The sequence below is a fragment of the Balaenoptera ricei genome, chromosome 18 (assembly GCF_028023285.1).
Source record: "Balaenoptera ricei isolate mBalRic1 chromosome 18, mBalRic1.hap2, whole genome shotgun sequence".
NCBI classification, from domain to species: domain Eukaryota; kingdom Metazoa; phylum Chordata; class Mammalia; order Artiodactyla; family Balaenopteridae; genus Balaenoptera; species Balaenoptera ricei.
The window spans coordinates 3,759,482-3,783,119 of NC_082656.1; the positions used below are offsets into that span (position 1 = coordinate 3,759,482).

At 44.2% G+C, this 23,638-nt stretch overlaps 1 protein-coding gene across 1 annotated transcript in view; it reads left to right on the forward strand.

Moving 5' to 3' along the window:
• The window catches only part of LOC132352710 (phospholipid-transporting ATPase IB), a 441,016-nt gene that overhangs the window by 148,917 nt on the left and 268,461 nt on the right, over positions 1–23,638 (forward strand). Inside the window, exon 26 of the mRNA XM_059903398.1 lies at positions 14,692–14,864. Within this exon, the coding sequence (XP_059759381.1) occupies positions 14,692–14,864 (173 nt within the window). The remainder of the gene's footprint in view (positions 1–14,691; positions 14,865–23,638) is intronic.

The following is a 23,638-nucleotide window of genomic DNA, read 5'->3' on the forward strand; positions in this document are numbered from 1 at the left end:
TTTATTTAGTTGACCTTTGAACAACGCAGGGGTTAGGGGCGCCGACCCCCATGTAGTCAAAAATCTATGTATTACTATCTGCCTCAAAAACAAAGGAATTGATAACTCACCCAGGGGGGCAGAAAGCTGAAACATTTGGGGTAGAATTAGGACTCAAACCCTCGTTCTTTTGATTTCACATATTGTGATCTCTAATCGAACACAAACTTTTCCCCGCAGTTAATTGAAAGATCTGTAAAATGAAAATACAGGCGCTCTATTTATTGGAAAAAAAATCTCCATATAAGTGGACCCACACAGTTCAAAACCCGTGTTGTTCAAGGGTCAATTGTATTTGTAGTTCTCTCTCCAGCTGTCTTCTGACAGTGGTGTAAAATGAACAGTGAAATGCTCAAAACTCGTGAGAGGAAATAAAACTGGTAAAGGATAGACTAAGAAGGCTTAGGGCCAGGATTATAGATTAACCGCCTAATTAGCCCTTCCATGGGTGACATTGATCTGAATGACTGTGTTTAGCAGGGTGGGAAGCTTGTATGTTTCACATTTACTGAGGGAACAGTCCTGGTATTGAATGATTCTGGTTTCACCTTTTTCGATCTTCCTGGAAACATTTTTGCTGCTAGGTTTCCCTCATTCCCCAAGTGTTGCTAAATTAACACAGGCCTTTGGAAACCCCTGAAAAGTCCTCTCCGTTTGACATACTTCTCTTATTTGTTCTTTTGAAAGTGTTGATCTCGAGACAGGCTGAAGCCTGAGCCTGGATGGCAGTGATCTGATTGATTCCTCCCTGCCTTATGCTCTGTGGTCGCAGGCCTTCTTCTGGAAAGGCCGTATCAAGTTCGTCCACTGTTGTGAATGAAAATAATCCGTTGGTGAAAGCACAGAATTAGAAACCTCTTGGTATATTTATTTCTGTGTCTCAAGAATTCTGATTTAAAGCAGACATTATTTCAAGTAATGTGAACAGTAGGTCGTTCAGAAGTCTCGGATGAATCAATGTTTTCTTCCCTTCTCTCCAAGAAAAATCTATTTAAAGCAAAGGTCAAATCTGGGCTGGATTTAGAACCTAGTAAATGTAAGTCTGGAGAACAGAGCCGCTTCTCTTTTTTTATTCTCTACATAGTTTCAAGCGCTAGGGACACTCTGGTCTCTTGCAAATCATCATTTCCCACATATTTCTGGTGTTGGTAATTTTTCTTTTATTCTGGAGGACGGGGGGTAATCTGTAGCACAGATACCTAGTGAATTTGAGCCCTCGTGTGTCTTCGGGCTTGTTCAATTTGGGAATAACTTAAACTTTTAAAACTTGTCTTGGAGGAGTTTGTTAGGCTTTGAACTACATCTGAGAAGGATGGATCAATGCACCTCATGTAATTAACAGGCTCCAAAGTTGAACCGTGTGTCCACCCGCCCTCCCCTCCCCTCATCCCTCTGGTCTCCGCCCTCTCTCCGTCTCCACCAAGGTCGTCCAGCTGTTGTTGAAGGTGATGGCCCCGCCCACGGCCTGGGTTTGTTACCCACCCCCCACCCCGGTATTTCTGCTCCTGAAGTCTTCATATCGACTCTTCCTCAGCCCGGCCTCACCGTGTGTGGCTCTTGACCCAGCCCCTGGACCAGACTCCACTCCCCACGCACGGCTCCCTCCCCTAAGCCATCCTTTCCCTCGGGAAAGATTGGAGCATACCTTTGGGTCAACCTCCTCCTGAGCCTCGAGAGGTAGCAGTGAAAGCATCAGCCAAGAGAGCCCTCCTCCCCAGGAGGGCAGATGGTGAGAGGGTCCAGCAGTAAATGTGGAGAAGGTGGGCTTGCTGAGTGCCCTGAGGGTAACACAGGTCCTTGGGCTGAGCCCTGAATCATTTTCCTTATAGGATTCAGAAACTCAGCTTTCTGGAGGGATAAATTAGGAGTTTGGGATTAACAGATGCAAACTATTAAATACAGAATGGATAAACAACAAGGTCCTACTGTAGAGCACAGGGAACTATATTCAATATCCTGGGATAAACCATAATGGAAAAGAATATGAAAAAGAATATATATGTATAACTGGATCACTTTGCTGTACTGTACAGCAGAAACTAACACAATATTCTAAATCAACTATACTTCAATTAAAAATTTAAAAAGTTAAAAAAAAGAAATTCACCTTTCTTAACCCAGGATCTTTCCCCCTCGCCCCAAGCCTAGCTTCCCAGGGGGTGTCTAGGTGTTCCTCCACGGATGCTGATGGGTGAGGACAGGTGTCAGGCTGCATGCAGTTCCCTTGCAGAGTTGATTCTTTGCTGGGGTACCCTTTTGTCCATCGTGAATCTCTGCTAAATTTTCCAGTATTAAATTTTCCTCTTTAGTTCTCTTTAAAGGTTGACAATTATAAACTAATCTCTGGGCTTTGTTTTTTTTTTTTTTAGTAGTTTTCTCTTGCTCCTTGTTTCTCCCCTGTTAGAATCTATTTCTCTTTCATTTACGTTATTATTCTTTTTTTTTTCCACAGCTCTCTATAATGGTACGTTAAGGAGTGGTGGGGTCTGCGGATAATTGCAAAATGCCTGTCCCGCCTACCAACATTCACACAGAAGTACACGCTCAGTCTAGTAGACCTGTGCTACTCTTCTGACCAAATCAAGCATTTCCATTCTTGTGTCCCTGGTAGAAAGCATGCTTCTTAAAGACTGGTGGGCAGGGGGGAATCTATTATATCTTTATATCTCCAATACTTTGAGTATCACCTATATGTAACAGCATAGTATTTGTTGAATAGAGTTTAGTAAGGTTTACAAAAATGGTTTGTGATATATATATATGTAAAACTATTTGGTATGGTATATTATAGTGTATATAGTATATAAGTATTTTATATATCATATATGCCATAATATATAGGATGTATATATATATTTTTCTCAGAATAGCTTTTCATCTCTTCTCTCAAGCTTTTAGTACTAAGACTTGCGACCCCCAAAATATATATATAAAGAAGGAAACTCTCATAGGCACTTTAGAAGTTCCTAACTACTACATCGAGTATGCCATCTTATTCAAAGTTTTTAAATAGTAAAGTGGACACTTTATCTTTCCCTATAGAAATGCTAGCCATCTGGAAGGCTCTGTATGTGTGTGTGTGTGTGTGTGTGTGTGTGTGTGTGTGTGTATGTGTATGTGTGTGTTAGAGGTGAAATCTCTGCAGAAAGCCATTGAAGAAGCTTCAGGAAATCTTCATTCCTCTGGATCCCTTTTGGATTTTACATCTGGGAATTTGTATGTTCTCTCAAAATTACTAGTTTAGTTGTAGAGGCTGATCCTTTGTCAGCTGGGTGGAATATAGAACCCTGCACCCGTATTAGAAACAGCCCGGAAAGCCCTGAGAGAAGCGCCAGTCGTGTCCCGTTAAAGATCAAAGAAGACGGTGCTCACCAAGTTGTGCAGGTCCAGCACAGTCCTGCAGGGCCAGCAGTGTGCAGGGAATGTTTGAGGTCGATCAGTGTCCCTGAACCAGGGGGCCGTGGCCGCCCTCCTCACGGTTCTTCCCACTTTTAGTGGCAGGTGGGCAGAGAAACAGAGCGGCACGTTCCCAGGAGCCAGTGATGCCCGGTGCCCAGTACCGAGGGGCAGTCAGTGGGGAGGGGAGGCGTAGCCAGGAGAGGTCCTTCCTGTATCTCAGGCCCAGCGGCCATGCAGGACACGGGCCCAGGGGTCCCCGATACTGTAGTTTTCAAGAGAAACTGGTATCAGAGCTTTCATGTGAAAGTGCCTGTTTTTGTTTTTGTTTTTTAAATTTTGGGTGTAGTAGGGTTTTTTTTGTTTGTTTTTTGTTTTTGTTTTAAGGTGGGATGAATAACTAACCTAAAATCAACCTATGGATTATACTTCCTGGCCTCAAATCGACTGTCGGGACCTTTTGTCCAGTTAAGCCTAGACTGTTGTGCTTTGGCCTGTAAGTCGCTGTCTGCTTGACTGAGGCCATTCGTGTCCAGTTTCCGATGGACTCCTGCTTCCTGGCCCTGCTTGACCTTCCCCCCTGGCATGTGTCCCCGTGCATGTGCCCCATACGTGCCCCCAGGGAGATTGGCCCTGGGGGCGCGGCCGTGTCTCAGTCGCATCCCCGCCTACTTACTGAAGGTGTGAATGGTCCGCGAAGCTGGCGCCTCCAGGACTCTCAGAGCTTTAGCAGAAAGCCCGTGACCCCGGGCACGTGCAGATGCGCGGAGGGGACCAGCACGAGCAGAGCGGGGATGGCTCTCCGCCGACGGTGAGCGCTGGCTCTGCCGGGGTCAGTGTCCAGGGAGCGGCGGCCATCGCTCAGCACCTGCTGAGCGACGCGCTTTGTTGGCTTTGCTCGCCGAGGAGGAGTAGGGAGACTGCCCACATGGTTTCCTTTCCGTTCTGGGGGCAGCGTGGATGGAGAGGTCATGTGATCCACACGGAACAAGCTGCGGATGTTCCGTGGGAGCTTTGCGGGCGCAGTGGCCGGCGTGGCTTCCGAGAAGCAGGGCCCCCCAGAGCAAGGCCGGGTGCCGCCCGCCATCCAGCCGGCCTGCCCACCGCGGTCTCGCAGGGAACAGGGGTTTCCTCTTTACCCAAAGACCCTACTCTCTCCGCACAAATTCACATCCGCTCTGCTCTGACCCCCGGTCCCGGCTACCCGCCCTCCCGCATCCTCCCGGGCCTTTCCCGGTGATGCCCGGTTTATCCACCTGCCAGAGGCTTACACTCAGCCCCGTCTTGCCTCTCGGCCTCCGACTGTTCACCGAGCACCGCGCGCTCTTTGTTCAGCGCGTCTCTTGGTTTTGTCTCCATCATCCCGAAGAAGGCGGGACCCTCATCACGTGAAGGCCCCTTAGCTGCCCTGTGTCCTCCTTCCGTCTTGCAGGCGTGCCACCTGGTGGGCATTTTATACGTAGAAGCCCGCGCCAGCTCCCCGCAGGCCCTGGGAAGGCGTCCTCGTGCTTCCCGCTACCGCAGCCCGCGGCGCGTCCCCCGGCGCATCCTAACGCACGCCTGGGGTCCCCGCGCCTCACGGGCCTTCGGTCCTGCGGCCTGGATGTGCGCACGCGCCGAGTTTTGGCTCTTGTGTGTTGTCTCTATGGCTCTTTCTTCGTCTCTGGGCCTCTCTACCCCTAGAAGCGTATGCACATAATAGACCCTTAATGGGTAAAGGGGACATGAAGGCTTTTTGTCCTTGCTCTGTATTTCAGGGTCAACTTTATCTCCATAACCCTGAGTCCTTGCCAGTCTGCGGAGAGCAAGGTGAGGAGTGTCCCAGACTGCCCGCCCTCGCCCGCCCTGGCTGGTCGTGGGGTCTGCCTCTCGGCCAGGTGCCCAGATGAAGCGCGCCGAGGCCTCCTCCCCGCTCCGTCATCAGGGTGGAGGTCTCCCGTGGAAACGAGACCTTTCCTACACTTCTACTGATTCATGTGGTTTTATTTATTTATTTTGAAGATGTGTGTGTCATGGAGCATGCCCCCGACTTTTCCGACTGGAGACGATCGTTCAGGAAGTGTGTAAGTGTGTGACCGTGTCCCACGCTGACGTGAGATGTGTCCCTAGCAGAGCAGAGGTGGGTAGGCAGCTGGTCTCTCTTCTCACGTGACAGCCTGTTCTCCCCAACGACAGCGATTCCAGGAAAACTGAAGAGGACCCGCGGGCAGGCTCCTTCCAGAACCGGGTCAGGGTGGGCCAGCTGTGGCTGGGGAGCATGTGGGTGGCAGCCAGGCCCCGCCCTTCGTGTCCCGTGCTTTCGCCTCCGTGGACCCGGGATGGGAGCCCAAGGGCCCATTTTCTCGCGTGGCTACACCCTTCACTGCCTGTCAGCCCAGCCTGCTGCTGCCACACGTGCATTTGGGGACCTTTCATGATCTGCCTTCACTATTTCTCTTTCAGAAATGTTTTGGGTTTTTTTTTTTTTACTGTTTTTGTTGTTCACACCGGTCTAAACACAGTCTGGACACATTATAATTCCTCTAAGAGTCCAGAAGCCTTTAGAAGTAGGAAGTGCAAAGGCTGTGTTATCGAAATAGTAATGTTAAAAGCTTAAATCCCCAACGTTGGGAAATTAATATTATGATGTTCATTTTCTTACATGGCATCCATAAGGTTTATTTTAAAAGTTAGCATATGTTTATTAAGAAATTGGTCTTATCATACAGCAAATAGGTAGTTCAAGCATTGAGATGATTTTGTGGTACCTACGATGTGCTCCCTATGAGGACGTAACAGATGTTAGCATTTGTCACTGTGGAGCAAATGTAGATCTTTAGTTTGCAATTGGTATTTTATCTTTTCTTTAATTGAAGTATAGTTGATTTACCATGTTGTGTTAGTTTCAGCTGTACAGCAGAGTGAGTCAGTTATACATACATATATATGTGTATATATACGTATGTATTCTTTTTCAAATTGTTTTCCCTTATTATTATGGAGTATTGTACTCAGTATTACAAAATATTCAGTATAGTTCCCTGTGTTATACAGTGGGTCCTTGTTGGGGTATTTTATCTTTTTGTGTGAGACTAATAGCACTCTGTCTTCCTCTGCCAAAGTTTAGCTGACATACTTAATTACACAGTTCGTTAAAAATATACCCTAGAAACTTTTTTCTGCAGTACTTGGTTTTAAAATTTCTAAACTCAGTCACCATTGTGTTTGCTTTGGGCACTTTATAATTCATCCAAGAATCAAGGCGACTTTAGAAATAGTTAAACCAATGACTATATTATAGATATATAATGTAATATACATATGTTAAAAGTTAAAAATGTAAATCTCCAAAGGTTAGGAAATTAAGTAGTTAAGCTGAGGTTGTTGTGTTGACAGTAAAATTATTCCTGGTGAGTGTGATGATTCTTTTTGGGAGGGGGGTGCCCGAGAAGCTTGGAGTGCATCAGGTACTTTAGAGATTAATGTGTTATTTGTGACTCTTTCAGAATCACTGACAGTACTTTTTTTTTTGTCTGTTGTATTTTGTATGAGTTCTTTATTTTTTTATTTTTAATTTTATTGAAGTCTAGTTGATTTACAACGTTGTGTTAATTTCTGCTGTACAGCACAGTGACTCAGTTATACATACATATGCTCTTTCATATTATTTTCCACTAGGGCTTATCACAGGGTATTGAATGTAGTTCCCTGTGCTCTACAGAAGGACCTTGTTGTTTATCTAGTGTGATGATTTTAAATGTGATTCATTGTGTCCCCAAAATAGACAGTGACTTCCTGAGATCCAGTCTGGGCAGATGTGTGAGAAGCAACTGTTCCGTGGAATTATAGAGGGTCATTTTATACGCAGCTGAGTGATCCCTCACAAATGCGGATGTCACATTCTTCCTGCGGGAGGGTCACACTTTGAAATCATTTCTTAAAAAGGGTTATCTCCTTTCTCAAAAACAGCAAAAAGGGTCCATAGTAGAGGTTCAAATACCAAATGCTTTTTCACGCATCTACATTATTTTTGAGATCTTATACACAGCTATGCAAGAACACATTTGTTTAGTATGTAAAAGGATTCCTGGCGCTAAAATCAAAATCTCGTTTTGTGGAAGAAAATAAATTAAGCATATTAGGTGTGCTATTTAATATCCTTTGAGAAGCGAAAGAAAGTACATATTTTCAGGGAGGTTTTTAACCTCGGTGATTTGAGCTCTGTCACAACTGTTAGTCAAATTTTCTTTCAATAAATAGTGGTGATTGATAGTTTTCAAACTGTCTAGGCTCTGAAGCCTAAGTGAATAAATGGTCTCTTTCTTAAAAATGATACTTGTTGGTGAGCAGCTGCTGCCCAGTTTCTTTCACGTGCCCCACTTGCTGAATCTCTCTTCTAATCTTGCCGGGGATGCCTTTCCAGGAAAATGTGGATCTTTTCGAGATGGAAGATGTAAAAAGAAAAGAAGAAACTGAAAAAATAGGGTCTCCAGCCCTGAAGAGAGATTCTTGGCGCTAGCCTCCGTACATGGTTGTTATTACCCTACGTAAAAAATATTCCCCGTGTATTACGTGAGCTATTCCACTGCGCTTAGTTGTACGCTATGCAATCCCAGCAAATAGAAATCCATTTAATTCATTGAGCATTAAAAGAGATTTGACACCGTTAGTCATTTGGGAAATGCGAATTAAAACTACTAAATCTAACACTAGGTAGCCATTAGAATCTAAGGCTGAAGTTAAAAAGACGGCTGGTGTCCGTGTTGACAAGGATGAGGCATAGCTAGAATGCTCAAATGGGACCGTTGAGAAGGCAAAATGATGCAGCCGCTTTGGAAAACAGTCTCATGGTTTCCATAAAGTTAAACGTGTGTGTGCTCTGCATGTATCTGTATAGACGGTACGACGGAGTAATTTCAATTTAGGTATCTACCCAAGAAAAATAAAAACATATGTTCACACAAAGCCTAGTATACAAATATTTATAGTAAAATTATTTGGAATATCCTAAAGCTGGAAACAACCCCAATGTGTGATAACAGGTGAGTGGACAATTGTGGTGTAGTCATACATTGGAATACTACTTGGAAACAAAAAGGAGTAAGCTATTGATAAGTGCAGAAACTTTGGATGGATCTCAAAGGATTAGGCTAAGTGAATAGGCCAGACGGAAAAGACTAGCAACTGTGATTCTGTTTGTATGGCATTCTAGAAGAGGCAAAACTATAGTAACAGAAGTGGATCAATGATGGCTGGGTGCTGGCGGTGGGGGAGGGGAGGGGAGTGCTTGCAAAATGGCTCGAGGGGACATTTGGGGTGATGGAAGTCTTCTGTATTTTAATTGTAGAAGAGGTTCAAAGAAGCTGATTAACAAAAACAAAACAAAAGCAAAAAGACTTCTGTAGAGGTTACATGCTAGTGTGAATTCAGTAAATTGAGTAGGTTTACACTGAGAAGATAATTTTTTTTTTTTTTATCAGAAATGGAAACATTCTATGGGAGGTAGAGACGGCCAGTGTAGAGAAAAGCCTGATGGGGGTGGTTATAAAAGGTGATCTGCAGGTACCAGGCAGGCACCTGGGTACCTGTAGCAAGACTCCACATTATCTCTTTAGGATGTTTGCTTCATGCCTGTGAAGTATAATCTCACCTTCCTTGAAATTATTTGTATTATAGGAAGTCCTTGAAACATGACACAGTTAATAGATTCCTCTTATCTGCAGATTCCTCTTCTCTTGAACCTGTGGTCTAGAGGATGAGCATGACCGTAAGAGGCTCACAGGCCCAAAGTTCATTCAGGAGAAGGTACTTTGCTCCTGAACTTTAAGGCTGAGTGTGATGATTTGGTTGAGTTGCCGCTCCTGAAACTCGAGCCATCCTGGCTTTTCAGCATCGTCAGCTCTGAGCCCGTTGGAATTTGCAGAACATCAAAGTGAGGGCTGAGGCAGCTGCTGCTACCAGGGCGTCTCAGAAATTGCTCAGGACACCGCCGAGCTCGGGGAAGGAGAGGATGACCTGCCCCGACAGAGTTCACTGCTGCCGGCACTGTTTAATTTTGAGGAGAGATTCCTGCTATCTGCAAATTGGTAAAAATGCATCCGGGTTCTAGAAATGGTCGTCTCTCCTGGTTTGTTTACTGAATCTAAAGTGATTAACAGTAGAACCGCCTTCCAGGTCCCATCTGCCTGTAGGCTGAGCGGGGTGCACTTCAGCTGTGCTCAGGGGCCATGAGATGAACCTCTGATCTGTGAATCAGCAGAGAGACAACCATTTCCCGAGATCACAGGGTAGCACTGTCTATGGTGTTTATAGAATCTTATTTAAAAACCCGGAAAGGCAGAGGCAAGTGCTGACCTTACTGATAAGAAGCGCAGGGTTCATCGTGCAGCATGTCTGGGGAAAAGTGTCTGGCGTGGCTCAGGGATCAGCCTTTACTCAGAGTTGCCCACTTTTGGCTTTAAGTCGTGTGTGTTTTCAATTGTGAAGGAAAACAAAATGGAAGAACATGTGTGCAAAGCTGGAAATATATTTTTATAATAATGTCTAAAAGGCAAATTCTAATGAAGAATTTCGGGATGTTTCGTAACTTTCAGGGAATGAAGCCCCAGCCCCAGCTCCCTATGCCCCCCTAACAGCCAAGTCCATTGTAACTTTCTGTAGTCGGTTTTTTATTAAAATCAGAGACTGCAGTATAAATTTTAACAACTAGGCTAAATAGGCGTTAACAGGCCCTGGGATCCAACCACAGTTTGTAACATCGTTCCTTTGGGAAAATAGATTCTAAGTGCCCAATAACTAACTTACAAATAGACTTTTGAATCATAGTGCATTTGAGAATAAGGAACTGTTTGTGATATTAACACCTCCGATTGGCTTGCTCCAGAATTGCACAGAAGGGACCTATATTCTGCCACACATGTGTGGTGAGCCGAGCTAGTCTGGGTTTGATCAAAGATCATTGCTGAGTGGGCATTGAAAGCGTAGGAATTAAAGACCAAAGTAGAGTCTGGAGACAAGTCAAGGGTGGAGTTGGAAGGATGAATCTGGAGGGAGTTCAGTGGTAGGGAAGGTTTTCGATCTCAAAGGCACAGGTGTGATTCTGAGCAGGTGAAGTGCAGGGAGAACAGAATGGTTCAGGTAAGGGGGAAGGTTAGGCCTCGAGGACATTGACGGCAAAGAGTCCAGGATACGTGGAATAAGGAGAATCAAGGACCAATCATTTTTAAGGAAGATGTAACGTAAAAATGTACCAGGAAGGCTGAATAGCCCACAAGAAGGTCAGACAAACAGCTGCCTCCAAGACCAGTAAATAATCTCTTAAAGATTAACAGTGAAGGGTTAGCTTGGACACATCAATTAATTTAGGAAGTCAGCACATTTATGGAGCACCTGCTCTGCTCTCACGTGATCAGAGATTGGCAAGAGGAGCTTCTGCCTTCATCGAATTTAAAATTTAGTATAATTCCAGCTAAACACAAAAATGAGCCACACCAGACAAGGGTATGATCCTGGTGAGATCTACAATCTGCCCATCAGGAGAATATTAGGTTTTGATTAGTTCATTCTTTAGTGTGTGTATTTGCCGCCCTGACTGTATTGTAGGACTTATGGGGGTAGATACCATAGAGCATGGTAGGAACTCCAGTAACTACATCTTGGTTGGTTGACGGTCATAGGTTTGACTCATGTAATTGTTTAGTTGAACCCATTTGTTAATGTACTGTACTCTTTACCAGTGTGTGAGAAAATGCCCGGTCAGTGGACTATAAATGTGAAATCTCTTTTATCGGTGTTGCGTGATTTAGGAATGTTTGGTGTTCTCACTGCAAGCGGACAGCTTGGCCGCCATGTTTCTACAGGGTGCAGTTCAGCACCGCCAAGGGGTCATTACTCCCATGGGCATCGCCTGCTCCTAGTGGCCTTGCCCTGACCACCTGCCACCCCCCACCCCGCCATGCATCCTCAGCCTTGTCTCCCGTGTTGTGTATGGTGTCCCTGCAGTTACTACGTTAAGGTAGAAACCTTACTCCAGGCAGTAAACGTGACAGCTTGTTGCCTGTGCACTGACTGTGCCCTCATGGTCCTTTCATCTCTATATCCGCTCTGCCAAGAAGAGCTGCATCGCCAGTGACCTTTCGTCTTAGTCAGCTCGGGCTGCTGTAACAAAAGTACCATGGTCTGGGTGGCTTAATAAACACCAGGAATTCACTCCTCATGGTTGTGAAGGCTAGAAGCCCAGGATCAAGGTGCCGGCAGATCCAGGGCCTGAGGAGGGTTCTCTTCCTGGTTTGTCTTCATGTGGCCGGAGGGGGAGACTAGGGTTGAGGGGTGGAGGGAGGAAAAGGGATCGCACAGCCAGTAACAAGACTGATGCCGACGCTGGAACAGCGCAAGCTTTACCGAATGGCCAAAGAATGGAGAAGCGGCCACTTAGTTCACAAATCGGCTTCTCAACCCAACTGGGTTGAGAAGCTGATATATATACCAAATATATAGGAGGGTCAGAGTGAAAGGGAGGGATTTGGAAAGAGTAGCAGGAATATTCAGGAGTTATCCGAGACTAGGGATGTGTTTGGACCCGGAACTGATGCAATACTCCTTTTCAGTCGTTGTTTGGGTTTTTCTGGTGGTTGTCATGGCAACTGTCAACTGTCCTGGCACTGGTGGGTGCGTCATTTAGCAGCTAATGAGTGTACAATGAGGCTCAAAGTCCGCTGGAAGTCAAGTCTTCCGCCATCTTGGGCCTAGATGGTTCTAACCAGTTCTTGTTTTTTTCTATGCAGCTTCCTCCTGAAACTTAGATAAGAGCCATTGGTTTCCATTCCCGGGAAGGGCAGGGGTATGATTCTGGGGCAAGAGCCTTGGTAACACCAGGAACATAGTTTTCTCAGCACGTTTCTGCCATCATATTCCCTTGGCTCAGGTTTCTTCTGGTGGCACCCCTCCGCATCATGCCCGAGCCTCCCACAGTGATCGGTGGTCAACCCCCAATACTTGGACCGCCCCCAGGGAGAAGAGCCATCAGTGTCCGGTCTGTCCTCATGCACACTCCAGAAATAACCCCAAGTAGAGAAAGTACCCTTCAGAATATCACTGTCTCTGCGTAGCTCCACTGGTGCTGTGTCCCCATAAAGAAAAGCCGTAGGCAGGGTCTGCGCGTCTCAGGGATTTGTGTCCTCAGCCTCTTCCTCGAAGGACCCTGGGCTGGTCTGAGCCTCTGCCACGGCGCCGGCTTGCTGTCCGTGGACCAAATCTGCACACCCGGCCTAATTGCTTTGGAGAGACGTTTCGCAGGAGGGTTTTCTGTCCACTGTGCTTGGACCCCGGCAGGCACACCCTCCAGAGTCGCCCGGACCTGTCTGATTCCCCCGGTGACACCCCTAGGCTGCCAAGCTGGGGTTTCCCTAAGTGGGTGGAATTTTTTTCTCTACCCAAACTCTAAAAGGGCAGGCTGTTTGCACAGATAAAGTAAACATAGATGTTTTGTTTGAGATTCAGGATTATGCAACTAACCAAGAATAAGAAGTATAAAGTGTCCTTTATTTTTAGTAAAAGTCAATTTAACTTTTTTTCTTAGAGTATTATTTTATCAATTCCTCTATTATTGCATTGACAAAGCAGGCGTTGTCACCTCTGGCATTTATTCACTGTCTGAAGTGGCAGAGATGTGTGTTTTCCTTGGTGTAGGAAGTTCTTCATGAATAAATAGTGACAGGAAGAGGAATGGGTTTTACTGGATGCTTATTATGCGCCAGTAGGTTACTCTGAGTAGCTCACTTTTCATAAGAAAAGTGCTATGAAGTGAGTATTCTTAGCTCTGTTTTACACTCGAGAAAACTGCTGTTTAAAGAGGTTTTGTATCTTGCCCAAGGTCACAGAGGTAATAAGTGGAGAGTTGGGACCAGACCCCAGGCCACCTAACCATAGCACCACAATTGTGCCTTAGATGCGTCTTTTTGATATTGTCAAAGTCTCTTGTTTAAAGGGTAACTGAGCAGTAAGACAGTATATTCTGCTTCTCACTTTGTGATGGTAGCTGATCCTCAGTTTAACGAGGGCTGGAAGAATCCCTGTTCATTCCACATATTTCTTAATTGTAATTTATGTTACCAGATGATAGATGTAAATGTAACTTAATAGCCAAAGGACAGTTGTCCAGACAGAATAATTTCAGCTGACTTGTGTGCTTCCCTGATTAACTTAAGCAGGCTTTTTATCACGAGCCAAAAATTGTCTTCTTATATATTATATTTGAACTGGGTATCCTATTCGTAATCACAAATTCCATTGGAAGATCAGAACATCCTTGTGTTTAAATCTTAAAAGTGATTCTGTGCTTTAATTCCATCTGATAGTAGACATCACACCAAAGCACTTATTTAGGTTGGTAGCAATGTTTTAAAGGTATTGGCAGTTTAATTTATTGGATATTTTTTGTAACATGAAAAAATTATCAGTTCGTTTCTTACTCCGATGATACATGGAGAGACATGGTTTAATCTGCAGATCTCAGCAGAGAATGGAAATTCATCTTTTGTGTTATTTTTATATCCTCTAATATCTTTTGGATGCTTTAAAGGTGACCTTGTGTGAACTGAGAGATGCTTGGCATTTAAGCTCCAGCAACGTTACCTTTTCCCAAAAAACGTATTTGTTTTTATGGAGTTTCCTGTTCTAGGGACACCAAGAATAATATGTATGTAGTATAAAGGAGGGGAGAGAAAGATAGTCATCAGAACCTAAGCAATTAAAGTTCCAGTGGAGAAGAATTTGGATGCTCTAGGTCAGCCATAGACGGCAACCAGAGTAGGTTGTTGTAAATATCAAATGTAAATATCACTATGGGGGGACTTCCCTAGAGGTCCAGTGGTTAAGACTTGGCCTTCCAATGCAGGGGGTGCAGGTTCTACCCTGGTTGGGGAGCTAAGGTCCCGCATGCCTTGGGGCCAAAAAACCAAAACATAAAACAGAAGCAATATGGTAACAAATTCAATAAAGACTTCAAAAATTGTCCACATCAAAAAAAATCTTAAAAAAAAAAACTATCACCATGGGGATGTTTTCAGCTATAACACAGACCTAGAGGGCAGTCCAGTGTAATTTTAATGTATAAATATGCCAAGTTGAACTCTGTATGTTTTACATTAAAACGGGCATGTTTTCATTTTAAGGAACTTAACTTTAGATTTCTGGGCTTTTCTTTCTGCTTTTTAAAAGCTTCTGTTTTTGATTTATTAAAATGTGACACGTCCGCCCACCCCCCTACCCTTGTTTCAGGCCACGCGGGCAGCCATTACTCAGCACTGCGCTGACCTTGGGAGTCTTCTGGGCAAGGAGAACGACGCGGCCCTCATCATCGACGGGCACACCCTGAAGTACGCGCTGTCCTTCGAGGTCAGGAGAAGCTTCCTGGACTTGGCCCTCTCGTGCAAAGCGGTCATATGCTGCAGGTAGGCCCGGTAGGCCCACGGAGGCTGCCCGAGACTCATACTCTGACTTGTCTGAGTCCTGGGTTTACGTGAAAGAACCGCGCGTGGGAATAAGCTTTGGGGAAAAAAAAAAAAGCAAAACAATAATACATATTCAACTGTCCACTCCCAGATTGCGTGGAAGGCGGTTAGTGGTTTTTGCATTTTTGTTTTGTTAATTGACTTCTGAGCGGATCAAAGTGATCAAAGCCAGGGTCTCGGGTCATATTCACATAGGATAAACTGAAACACTCGGCCTCAAGCTTGTGGGATGTTAGAAGGGTCTAAGGACTTGGTTCCTTGGTTCCGGATGGATGTGCTCAACTTCCAAGTCTTGTGGGATTTGGATGCCTCTTTCCTGAGGGACAGTCGGTGTTTCTTTTCAGTCCACAAGGAGCTTTGGCTGGGGACCGTGCTGTGACAATTTTTGTTTTAAGATCTAACCAGATGCCTCTGCTGGCTTTTCTCAAAATCTGGGAAGGGTTTTTAGGGTGGGATGGTTACAACCCATTGACTACTGGCTATACAAGGTCCAGTTTTGATAGAGATTTTAAAGTCAGGCGAATTATAGGCAGACCTGGGAAATACTATAGGTTTGTTTCCAGACCACCACAATAAAGTGAATATTGCAATAACACAGGTCAGGTGAATTTTTTGGTTTCTCAGTGTGTGTATAAGTTATTTTTACACTATACTGTAGTCTATTAAGTGTGCCATAACATTGTGTCTAAAAAAATGTACAAACAAATGAGAAATATTTTATTGCTGAAAATATGCTCACCATCATCTGAGCCTTTAGGGAGTGGTGATCATTTTTGCTGTCCAGGGTTTGAAATATTTTAAGAATCACCAAAACGTGACACAGAGTCACAGAGATACAAAGTGAACAAATGCTGTTGGAAAAAAGAGCCCCAGTAGACTTGATCAGCTCAGGGTTGCCACAAGCTTTCAACTTGTAAAAAACACAGTATCTGGTGAAGTGCAATAAAGCAAAGCGCGATAAAATGAGGTCTGCTTGTATAAAGAGAATAAACTAAATAAAGATGAGTGGCACCAGCCCAGTTTTGCAGTAAACAACTTGAAAGGTGAGAGAGGGGAGCTTCCCGTTTCTGAAAGCACTGTGTTCAGGCAGCACCTGGTATGCGGTTGTTAAATGCTCAATGCATATTGCTGGATTAATCATTTCACTGGTGCCTGGTCTTAGATTTTACGGTTATACACTTTTCATACATTGTTTCCTTTGATACTTTCTCAGAAGCCTGTTACCAGGATGCTTTGAACTTCCTTGCTGTTTTAGTCTCTGAGGAACGCCTCCTGTGGGTTTGAGCCTGGTCCAGTTAGAATAACCATTGTCACATTGACACGTGGCCTTGCCATTTCTGCCTTACCCGAAGGCCCTGGTGATGCCACGCCTCTCTGCCGAGACCACAGGACCCTGCCCGTTGGGGATGCCCAGCCAGTCTGAGGGCAAGCCCCCCTGCCCTGCCATCAGGAAGGTCTTCTCTCCCAGGTCTCCCCAGCCTTGCCCCCTCCCCCTACTGGTTTCTGTACGAGACCAAAAAATCTGTTCTCATTGTCCCCACGAGTACACTTCCCCCCAGAACCCTGACCGTCTGTCTTCACATAACGATATTCCCTGTCTTTTTTTTTTTTTTTTTTTGCTGTCCTGATCGCTTTTCTTAATTCGGAACCTGCCACCGAAGGCCAGGAAGAGCTGGAGGCTGCTGGAGCCTCCATGCTGGAGGGAAACGTTGCTTTTGTGCGCGTGGCTGTAGGACATCTGAGGACCATGGGGGCGAGGAACAGATTCAAATGTGCTTGAAACAATGGATGAGGAGCCCATTTTGCCTGGAAGTCAGGAAGCTCAGTACAGCTCTGAGGGACCTGAGACAGGGAGGGATGATCAGAGCATCTGGAAATGAAAGACCGTGCTTCCTGGTTTTATGATGGTCCCCTCCCTTTTTTAAAAAACCATCTTTATTGAGAAGTCCAATATCACACAGTTCTCCCATTTAAAATATATAATAGTTCAGTGGCTTTTCATACGTTCAGAGTTTTGTAACCATTACTACAACCAGTTTGAGAATATTTTGATCCTCCCCCCAAAAGAAACTCTTTTATCCAATATCAGGCAGTCCCCACCTCCTTCACCCTTTCAACCCCCCTCATTACTAAACGACCATGAATCTGCTCTCTTGTCTCTATAGATTTGCCTATTTGGGACATTTTATAGGAATGCAATCCTATAGAATGTGGTCTTTTTTCTGACTGGCTTCTTTCACTGAGCATGATGTTTTCCAGATTCATCCCTGTTGTAGCCTGTGTCTGTGCTTCATTCCTTTTCATAGCTGAATAATATTCCATTGTAGGGATAGACCCTGTGTTGTCTATTCATTTTGATAAACATTTGGATTGTTGATACTTTTTGACTATTATGAGTAATGCTGCTATGAAGATTCATGTACAAGGTTTTGTATGGATTTATGTGTTTATTTCTCCTGGGTACATACCCAGGAGGGAAAGTGCTGGGTCAGGAAGTAACTGTATATTTAACCTTTGGAGGAACCGTCAGACGGGCTTCTGAAGTGACTGCACCGTTTTATATTCTCAATAGCAGTGTGTGAAGGTTCCAGTTTCTCCACATCCAGGCTAACGCTTGATATTATCCATCTTTTGATTGGGTATCCTAGTAGGTGTGAGGCGATTCCTCATTGTGGTTTTGATAGGCACTTCCCTGACGGTTAATGATGTTGAGCATCTTTTCATATGCTTATTGGCCATTTATATATCTCGCTTGGAGAAATGTCTATTCAAGTCCTTTGCATATTTTTTTTAATGGGGTTATTTGTCTTTTTTATTATTGAGTTGTTAAGAGTTCTTTATGTACTCTGGATGAAGTATTTATCAGATACATGATTTACAAATATTTTTTCTCGTTCTGTAGGCTGTCTTTTCATTTTCTCAATGGTACTGTTTGTAGCACAAAAGATGTTAATTTTCATGAAGCGTTTTTTTCTTCTGTCCCTTGTGTTTTGGTGTCGTATCTAACAAGCCCACTTTTCTGAGCGGTTGGCACTGCGCTTTCTTTCCTGGATTCCACAGGGGAGGTTTAGATGAGGGACATGCAGAGGGCAAGAAGGCCAGAAAGAACGATGGAGAAGGACTCTGTCACAGTTTCCCCCTTTGTGTCTACATTGTTAAGTGGCTGGGTAAGTGGGCACCTGATGTCTACGAAGTGTCACCACCCGAGGTGGTAGCTCTCACGTAGAGCCTGAGGTCACGGTGAGAAAGTCACGGTCCCCAGCAGTTGCCACATTAGCGAGCCATCACCACGCTGTGGTGGTGAGCAGAGACACACCACACCAGAAACAACAAGAGACGCGGAAAATCTGCTAAACTGTAAATCATTGCACACGTGCTCTAACTTCATGGTTTTTCAGAAGGAAATCAGAACGAGTCCGTTTGGATTCTCGGGGGAGAGCCAGGAATGCCTTCCAGGCTCTATGGGAGTACGCGCTCTGCTTGCCAGGTGCTTGATACCAAAGAAAAACATCTTTTTCCCCTTCTGACTGTGACGGAGCTCAGAGGGCTTTGTGTGTCACCTCACGCTGTACCCCTAACGGCTCCACAGGAAGGCATTCAAACTGGAATTGGCACTGAAAGAGGAAATTTCAAATTAAATACGGTTACTGTCTACAAAATAGAAGCACTAATTGAAAAAAGGAATCTAGGATAGTGCACTATTTTACCTTCAGGAGACGTTTCTTGGCTGGTCTCATACTTAACATTAAGGAAAAGAAAAAAAACCCACAGACTTTTTTTTTTTTTTTTTTAAAGCACTCACACATTTCAGATATGCTTTCTATTCACTGAGAATTTAAACTTAAGTTAAATTTAATATGTGACTTCAAATATAAGGTTCACCTTTTCACACTTTTCATCTTTAAAATGCAGTAGTTATAAAAGTTACCCTTTTCTCTAATAACAAAGTACTTTTTTTTTCAGAAAATAATTTTTCAGTGAAATCATGAGGCACTGTCTCCCAGCCGTATTGATTCAGAGACTGGCAAAGGTTGTGTGAAAATGGATAAATACTTTTAAACTAAAACAATACTTCAGGCAGCAGAAAGAGGGAAAATGTAAGAATTTGTTAAAGATTTTGCTGAGATTGGAATCACATTATTTTGCTAATTACACATTGCTATTCTCGAGTATTTTTCATGTGGTTAAAATCCTCAAGAAGTCATCATTTGGTCAGCGGAACAGTTACCGGTCAATGTGGATGGCAGTTTACTGTTGTGTCTGGCAGGGGTGTTATTTGTTGAGGTGTAAACTCGTTAGTCCAGTAAGGTCTTTACTTTAGGCTTGATATTTGCCGTTCCTGGGCATCGTAGGAGAACAGAGACAAGACTGGTCTTTGCCTTAAGTGCGAATGATGAATGTGTGTCTGTAGCCCTTGCCTCTCGTGCACGCCCCTCCTCCTTGAAATCAGACCTCCTCCAGGAAGACCTCCATCTTGCCATATGCACAACCTCTCAATTCCTTTCTGGATTCGTCCTCAGCATCTGGTATCCAGGGCTTCCCTTGGATTCTGTTTCCGTGACACCCCCCTCTTCTCCCTAGTTATGTGTCCCCCCCATGGGCTCTTTCACAGCAGCTTTGAAATGCTGTATTTCCGGGTTTTGCCCTTGGCCCTGTTGTATTCCCATCCCACGTCTTTCTCTGGTGCGTTCCCTCTACTCATCCGTCTTCTCCATTAGTGATCCTCAGCACTAGCTTCCCACTGAATCATCTGGAGAACTTAAGACATTTTCTCCTCAAAAAGTTAAACCTAGAATTACCATATGGCCCAGCCATTCCCCTGCTGGATAAATACCCAAAAGAATTACAACAGGTAATCAAGCAGATACTTATATGTGCGTGTTCGTAGCAGCACTAGTCATAATGGCCAAAAGGTGGACACAACCCAAGTGTCAATCGATGGATGAACAGACAAGCAAAATGTGGTCTCTTCATACAGTGGACTCTTTTTCAGCCATAAGAAGGAACGAAACACTGATACGTGCTACAGCATGGATAAACCTCGAAAGCATAGCTAGGGAAAGAAGCCAGTCACAAAAGACCACGTATTATAGGATTCCATTCATATGACATATTCAGAATAAGCACATCCATCCAGAGGGGAAGCAGATTAGTGGTTTTCGGGGGCTGGGGGAGGAGGAATTGGGAGTGACTTTTTAGTGGGTACAAGGTCTCCTTTTGGGGATGGTAATGTTCTGGAACTCGATAGGGGTGATGGTGGCACAGCATTGTGAATGTACTCAATGCCACTGAATTGTTACACTTTAAGTGATTAATTTTATGTTAACGTTACCTTAAAAATATAGGCAAATGAACAAAAGAACTCATCCATTGAATTGAAATGTTTGTTGAATGAAAAAAAATGAAATGTTGGATGGAAGTTTTATTGATTTGAACAAAATTTTTGTTGAGAGACAACAAACAAAGAAGGTCCTGATCCCCAAATGGTACCCCAGAACAATTAAAGGAGAAGTCTAGGAATTTTACGAACTTCCAGGTGGTTCTAATGAGTAGTCAGGGTTGAGAATAGATGACCTTCCCAGTCTGCGTGTCCAGCGTGACCTCTTCCTTGCGCTCCAGATCTGTAGATCCATCTACACCTGGGATTTTTCACACTGACGTTCTTGGGCACCTTGAGTTGGAACGTGACTGAGCTGGTCACCATCCTCTCTGGTCCCTGCACTGCCTCATCCCTGCTGGTCTCCCCACTGGTCTTCCCAGTTTACTGTCTCAGCGACACACTGCGGTGGTACCCCTCTCCTCTCTGTTGCCAAGGCCTTCTCATAGCAGAACAGGCAGGATGTTATACCCAAGGGACTTTTAGAGAGACTAAACCGTATAAACAAATTACGATGTCGAGGTCTGAAATTGCAGTCTCGCAATTTGTTGATCCTTGATAGGTATTGTCTTGGTTTTTATAAATGAGGAAGTAAAAGTCTCAGACAAATTACATCATCTTGCCCACAGGTTCAGCAAGTGATAGAGGCGTGAGCAGTGTTTCCTGGATCTGAATGAGATCAGGGCCTCTGCTTTTGAGTCATGTAATTGTCTCTGCCAGCAAAGCCATGGTCCCATGTTTATTACTGTCAAGACTCAGTTTCAGATGAAAGGTTTGGCTTTTAACACATTTTTCAAAAAGTAGAATGTGTTTACACCGATTGAGCATAAAGTCTTGTGGGATTTATCATTCTCCAGGGGGATAACAGTCATGTAGAAAACGGGTAAACCGTTTTCAGTGTGTTGAAGAAGGAATTCTCTGCTCTCTCTTCCTTGTTTCCTTTACTTAAAACGACCGTCTTTCTTGTTTTCTCATTTTTCCTTTTTTCTATGAAGCTCTTTATTTCTGTCAAAATGGAGATCAGTTTCGTAGGCACAGATGGGAGCTGGGGGGACACTTCGAGCTCTTGAGAACATTGAGAAGTTTAAAAGGTTTGTATCGTCAGGAAAAGAGTCATGAAAGAGTCATCAGCGTTCCCCTTGTGAGGGAGCTGATAGATGGCCTCACTGCAGACCCCTGCAAACACACGGGATGCTCAGGGCCCCAGTGCCGCCCCCCGGGCAGACGTGATTTATGGCTTTGAGTCTCTGGGCAGGAGATGGAGTGGAAGGGAAACATCACAGCAGAGATTTCCCCCTGGTTGTGCAAATTAGGGACCTCAGAAGACATCGTTTATTTTCTCCAGTGTGTTTAGACTTCTGTCTTTCAGGATCGATTTGAAGATAAACATGTATGTACTTACTCTGATACCATTAGGAGTAAAGACACTCCAGAGGAGAGGGCTGAGGGGGTACGACCAATGTTTCCAGAAACTTTCGGGGCTGATTTTGCTAAGTCTAGAGCGATTTATATTTCTTGTAGAGAAAAGTTAGAAAGTGCAGATAAGCAAGAAGAAAGAACACAGCATTCACAAGTCCCGTAGACTAGAGATCATTACTGTTAGCAATTGGTATTGAAATGTAGATCTTTTTCAGTTAAAATGCTTTTTCTTGAAAGAGCGTTAGCCAGTTCACAATATGTAAAGTGAAAAGATGCTAAACAGTTTCTATGGCAAATAGTAACATAAAATGTGTTTTAAAACAGCTTTATTGTGTTCTGTTATGAAAACACAATGGTTGGTTTAATTTATTCCTAGTTGTTGAATATTCAGGTTAAGAGGGGTTTTTTTCACTGTTTTAAGTATCACTATGAATAAGATTTTTGTAGCTCAGTCTTTGCGAGGACGCTGGATGATTTCCGTACAGTAATAATGCATTCAAGAGTAAGCAACACAGGGACTTCCCCGGTGTCGCAGTGGTTAAGAATCCGCCTGCCAATGCAGGGGACACGGGTTCTATCCCTGGTCCGAGAAGATCCCACATGCCGTGGAGCAACTAAACCCGTGCACCACAACTACTGAGCCCGCGTGCCACAACTACTGAAGCCCGCGCGCCTAGAGCCCGTGCTCCGCAACAAGAGAAGCCACCGCAATGAGAAGCCTGCGCACCGCAACGAAGAGTAGCCCCTGCTGTCTGCAACTAGAGAAAGACCGCGCGCAGCAGCGAAGACCCAATGCAGCCAAAAATAAATAAATAAAATAAATAAATTTTTTAAAAAAAGTAAGCAGCACAGAAATTTGCAAAAGTATCTGTGCCCATTCCCTAGGAAAGCGAAGGGATGTGACTTAGGTACAGTCAGTAGCTCACTCCCTGTCTGGTTGGGAGACACGTGCTGTCCTCCGTTTACTCAGCAGAGCTGGGCTTTGTTAGTCTCACTTGGAAAAGGGAGCAGTTGAGAGATTATTTTGTGGCAGGACACATATGAGCAGACTCTAGAAAGAAACTGACGCTGCATTTTTACACGCTGACAGTCTGTCGTTCCCACGACTGGCTCGGTCTTATACCCATTTTGTGGACTCTCTGAAGCCTCTGATACACTTATCCAAACCCTGTGCATCTGTCCTGCCTGGGGACTGCTCCTGTGGAAAGGAATTGCCTCTTCCCACTTGGTCTCCACTCCAGCTGAACGTGTGATGGACACTAAGGCATCTCAGGGTGCTCTGCATTTGTTGTGTGGTATCTTTCAGCCTGTGAACTATCCCCAAGCATCATATCAAAACAGAGTTCAGACACACTAATTAAAACTGTACCACCGATCATGTTTTGATTGGCCTCTATGTTGGTGGGGATCCAGTCATACAGTTGTAAAAATAAAACTTTTCTTTGGTTTCTTTCATGATGTGATTTCTCAGCATCCTACATGTTTAGTTAAAAGTCAGTTTCCTCCTTGGATCTTTTATTCCAGAGAGCATTATTAACTTGTCGAGGTTGTAAGCCTATCCTTGGGTTGTTTGTATTATGGCTTAGCGTATGTTTGCCCATTTGTTGATTAAATGCAATTAAGGGAGAATTCATTTTTAGACAGGTTTTTGGGGGTTAGCTCTAAAATGAATGCTATTATTTGAATGATTGCAGCAATTTATATGGTCCTAACTGGCCTTATTGTTAGTCTGCAAAGATGAGTGCTCAGATGTAACAGGTCTTGGGCAGCATGTTGAATGAAAACAATTTCCAGAAGCCCAATGTTTAAGAAATGTTTTTCCACCCACAGGTTTTACTAGTATTTCTCTGGAATGAAAATTAGACAGATGAAGATTTTGTAGTGTTGAAAAAATTGCTTGTGTTAACCATTGTAGAGA